The 4,837-nt window shown below is 43.7% G+C and overlaps 1 protein-coding gene across 1 annotated transcript; it reads right to left on the bottom strand.

Moving 5' to 3' along the window:
• Positions 1–1,742: 1,742 nt before the first annotated feature.
• Positions 1,743–4,180, bottom strand: LOC131217245 (WRKY transcription factor WRKY51-like). The gene is made up of 3 exons (XM_058212102.1): positions 3,450–4,180; positions 3,026–3,151; positions 1,743–2,898 (listed from the first exon to the last, which is right to left on the bottom strand). The coding sequence occupies exons 1-3, from the start codon at positions 4,073–4,075 to the stop codon at positions 2,739–2,741; spliced, it is 912 nt and encodes a 303-aa protein (XP_058068085.1). The 5' UTR covers positions 4,076–4,180; the 3' UTR covers positions 1,743–2,738.
• Between the last annotated feature and the right edge of the window lie 657 nt (positions 4,181–4,837).

Here is a 4,837-nt window from a genome sequence, read left to right as displayed (position 1 = left end):
ACATTTGAATGGTTCAAATCATTCTATTGATGTATTTTTAGTACTGGAGCTGATAAGTAAATTGTTTTGGATATTAATAGTGTGTCACGTGTCCAATGGATTAATAGCTTAGAGACACCTTTGTTACATGTGCGGCTCTCATGCAATTTAAATTAAGGAGACAAAAGAGTCATCTTTCTTGGAGTACACTTCAATATCGGCATTTTGCTATATTTGAAATACCTCAAGTTCTATTTATCTCTAATCCAAGGTTGCTGAACATAAAAATCAACTATTTGGATTTGAAATACTCAAATTTACCACCAAATCAAGGTGACAAATGGGGTGATAGTATTCCTCCCACGCTTGAGGAGTTCAATCATTTAAATGGTTTTGATTATGAAAATTAACAAGACCACGTACCCAAAAATACTTTCAAACAACACATATATATGTATAACAGTGACTCACTTCATGATAGAACTGGGTCAATGGGTTGTGCCATACATTATTGACCCTAGCCAGCCCATCCTAAAAATCAGGTGTGCCTTTCAAGCTCAGATACCAATTGCCATCCCTACATGCTATACATGTGAGTGCTTAAACATAAATGGTCGAAATTGTAAAACATTTGGCGTATGTAAAGTAGGTTTACAAAATATTATTTTTCTATATGCATCTACTCATTTCTTCTTGCTTGGAATAGAAAAGGATATTGACAAATTGCATACATATTATTTTCACAATACAGTTCATGACAACTTCATGAGCAGAGGTGGGATTGGGTTGGGTTGCCCAGCACAACCCAAATGACCTGGCCCTTTGCCAAAGATCTGGGTCAGGGCTTGAAATCTAGCCACCTATTTAGGCTGAGCTGTGGGTAAGGGCCAGTGATGAATAACCAAGTCCATTGTCAAAATGTATGATACATAGTACATAGGTAATAGTAACTAGACTATAATTATTGAAATGCAAAGAATATTGATGCTCTGGAAGAGTGATACACATGGACCACTTTAGACGGTAAATAATATATTGATATATTTATTTAAATTCATGCATATGGTGTATGATTATATGAAGTATATGCTTAGTTGATGAATATATATAATCTTTTACTCAGAAAGAAGAAGCAGTCACCAAATTGTCCTACTTCTGACTTATCTTTAACTTACAGGACGGCATTGGCCTGGTTTGATCAACGCCTGACAGTAGCTAAGCCATGACTTGGCCTGGCCCACTTAAGCCAGGGCAAGGTCAAGCCTCTTTAGTCCATTGGGATTTATATTAGGCTAGACCATGACTTTGGGTTCAGCCAATTGCCACCCTTGTTTGTGGAAGCCGTGTGTGTCCTATCTCTTGCTACGCGCATTAAATACTTGATGCTTTCTCTTGCTTCCTGAATTAAATGCTTATCCCATCCAAGTACTCTCTCCTTCTTCACGCATTAAATTAATGCATCAAAGCAGAGGCCAGCCATTGTAATGTCTATTTGCCATCCAATATGTTCATAAATTCATATAAACTTAGAATGAAAGGAAAATACAAATATATAATTAATCCAAAACTTCACAAGAAGTTTTTAATGGTGAGAGTCTAATTCTCAGTGGTTCACTTGAGCCTTGAATTGGCCTCATTTTATCTGCTATATGGCCCCTGACCCTGAGACCCTGCCTGGACGAATTATCGATCCGCTTCCTTTATTTGTGAACACCCAAATAGCTTAATAATAATAATAATATTCAAATTATGAAAATCTCATATTGTTTATAACAGAATTCATTTTCTAGTGTTTATAATCTTAATTATGAAAGGCATAAATCCAACCATCCTTTTACCATACAAAGAACACAAATCATCAAATCAAAGGAGCACCAAAAGTTGGGCATGAGATCTGTGGTTTCCTGACATGGCAAAGGAGATAGAAGGACTTAATACAACCCATCTCTCTAAATAGACCATCATCAATGGAAAAACAATGAAAACTTTCAACGGCCACAGTCAACACACGAAACGCCAATGAATTATCATCGAATTTTAATGGTGGGCCACACGCAACGTAACCCACCCCAACCGCCACGTTTCACGGTGTGAACGCCCATTGCCGCTCTGCGATTCTCCCTGCCGAATATCTCACACGCATGCCTTATTCTTCCTTTTGACTTGGAAAACCGTTCGATCATTTAATAAATAATATAATGCAAGTATACTCGCATGAAGTCCATCTTCTCAACATCATACGTCCTCTCTCCTTTTGTCTTCCTGCGTAGTATTACAGCAAAACGTCTGCGTCATGGCCCACTCCCCACCTGCCCCATCTTTTCACCCCTCAAAGTCGCGGCAGCCAATTCAAGACAAAAGAGGTGGGCCCCACCACCTTATAAAAGAAAGAATCCTCATCAAACTCCCTCTACAAGACAAATGTTGGGTGGGCCCCACCACCATCATGTCTTTTGACCACTTCTCCCAGAATACTTACATCCCGGGCCCACCACCCAACAACCCCAACCTCTCTGTCTTACTTCTTTTTTTCTTTTTTTTTTTCGCTCTGTTGACTTCATAGGTGCAGCAAACGACAAACTCCCGCGGGACACGATTTCAAAAGAAAGAATCAAATCTATTTAGATTACAGTAAGTGAGAAAAAAAATGATAAACTCATTAAGAGACGTTGGATTCCGTCGCTGCCGTTTAAATTTACAATAATACCCCTAAAACTCCCCGATTTTACATAATTGTACTCCTTTTCTCTCCCCATATTTCACGGGTGGAACACGAGATTTCCTGCCTCGGGAAGGGCAGTTTGGGAATGACGGTGCTCGCCCTCGTAGGTGACGATCAGCATCGACGGATCGTCCGGCGCTCGCTCCACATGCTTCCTCGCCGGGCAGCCACGTAAGCTGCTGCACTTGTAATAGCCCCTGCACAAGGATTTTAGAAAATTACGAAACTGCCATTTGTATTTCCAAAACTGCCCACAGAGATTTTAGAATGGATCTTCAGTGGCAAGGGTCATTACTGTCAAGTGTCAAATAACGTTTAAAATACCTTGGGTAAGGGGACCCTTTGATGGGTTTCTGGCCGTATTTCCTCCACGAGAACTCGTCAGGCGGTATATCGGCCATTTTCGAACTTATCGCGGGAACTCGGATCGTCTTCTTCACGCGAGATTTCCTGCAATACATGACATTCAACGATAAATACAAAATTACAAAAATACGGTTTCTAACGTCCGCCGCTATCCTGTGCCGGAGCGGCGTAGCGGTGGTGCAGGAATCAGATCCCGCTATAGCGTCACCGCATGCGACTCGCTAACGTGCGCCGCACGGCTAGATGTCAGTAGGCAAGCCGTTCCAAAAGGCATGATCCTCCTTAGGCGGCATCTACAGCCATCGAAGCCGGGCGCACGTTAGTTACCTCATGCCACAATCGCGATCTTGCGTGGGTGTTTGGAGATCTCGTGAGTGCGTACCTTCTCTTGGTGCAATGACAGCGGCTGCTGGCGGAGACTGAGTATTTTCCAGAGATATCATCGGAGTGCCCGTGACCGTGACCGTGGCATTTCTTCTTGTAGGACGACGAAAGCGGCGGCTTTCCGGCAGAAACGGCCGGCGCCGGCGCCAGCATGAGCGAAGATCCCTGCTTCCCGTTCGAGACGCTCCCATCTCCGGTGATAGACGACATGAACGACGAGTTCGCGGACGACATCGGCGGCGAGATGCTGAAGGTCTCCTTGGCCACCGGCGGGAACTGGCTCGTCGCAACCTCCCCGGCGGGGTTGGGATTAGGGCTCGGCTTTGTGAAATTTAGGGTTAGGGTTTGAGTCTGTGGCGTCTGGATCGGGGCCTGAGCCGGCGGCAAAGCCGGCCCGCGCCTGAACCGGGCGTGTCCGGTCCGATTCAAGATCGATATTACCTTCTTGAACTTGGAGACGGTAGAATCTGTAATTTCCCTGCAATCCACGGGGCTTTTGTTGTGATTGTTCTGGTGAGATAACATAAAGATCAGCTGCTCCATGTTCCTCAAACCCGCTGACGCGGCCTCTTGGATCGCCATCTGATCTTGCATCGTCGAGTATCCGATCAGATCAACGGCCATTGGAAGAAGAGATGATAGATGGACGGCTGAGATGGAAAGCTTGCTCTCAGACTCCCATTAAAGTCAGATTCAAGCTCTGGATTGGGGAAGAAGAGTTAGAAGAGAATGGAGAGGCGAGAGCGTTATATGTAGGAGACGGGCGGTTGCAACCGGGAGAACCGGTTGCAGGGAAATCAATGAATTAGAGTCAAACCAGCTTTGAGATCTGACGGCTCAGATTGGTTTGAGATTTTCAAGACTAAAAAAACAAATCAGCGGCTCCGTAGACGGAGTAGGTGGTGGGGCCGTTTCGCTTTAATAAAAGCAAAGGGTTTTCTATTTAACGCGAGATTATGTAAATATCACGAGAATTTGAATATTTCGCAATGGTGGGAAATTTTGACCTTGGTGACAGAGACACGTTGGTCATTTGCCACACTTAGTTACGCTGTGGCAACTTGCTTTTAAATGGCTTTTGGCGAGTTTTAAATAATCCAGACCGTCCGAACTGTGGGTCCCACTATCTGCGTAGTCTAGCTGGAAAATCACTTTGATTAAGTGATCGTAAGCATCTGATCATCTGTTGAGATAAGACTGTCGAATCCGATTGTTGCTTTTAACCATCCATTCAATGGCCACCGATTTAACCGTTCAGATTGTCCAATCTAGATAATAGGCCACGACTGGATGGTCTGTATTGAAGTACATGTAAGGTACATGTACCATGGAAGAGTCCGCACAATCTTATAAACTGTGGCAAATTGCACAGAGTATCCAACGTGG

This window comes from Magnolia sinica, chromosome 10, assembly GCF_029962835.1.
Source record: "Magnolia sinica isolate HGM2019 chromosome 10, MsV1, whole genome shotgun sequence".
NCBI lineage: Eukaryota > Viridiplantae > Streptophyta > Magnoliopsida > Magnoliales > Magnoliaceae > Magnolia > Magnolia sinica.
The sequence above is the reverse complement of the archived record's forward strand: the minus strand, read 5'-3'. Positions and strand labels throughout refer to the sequence as shown.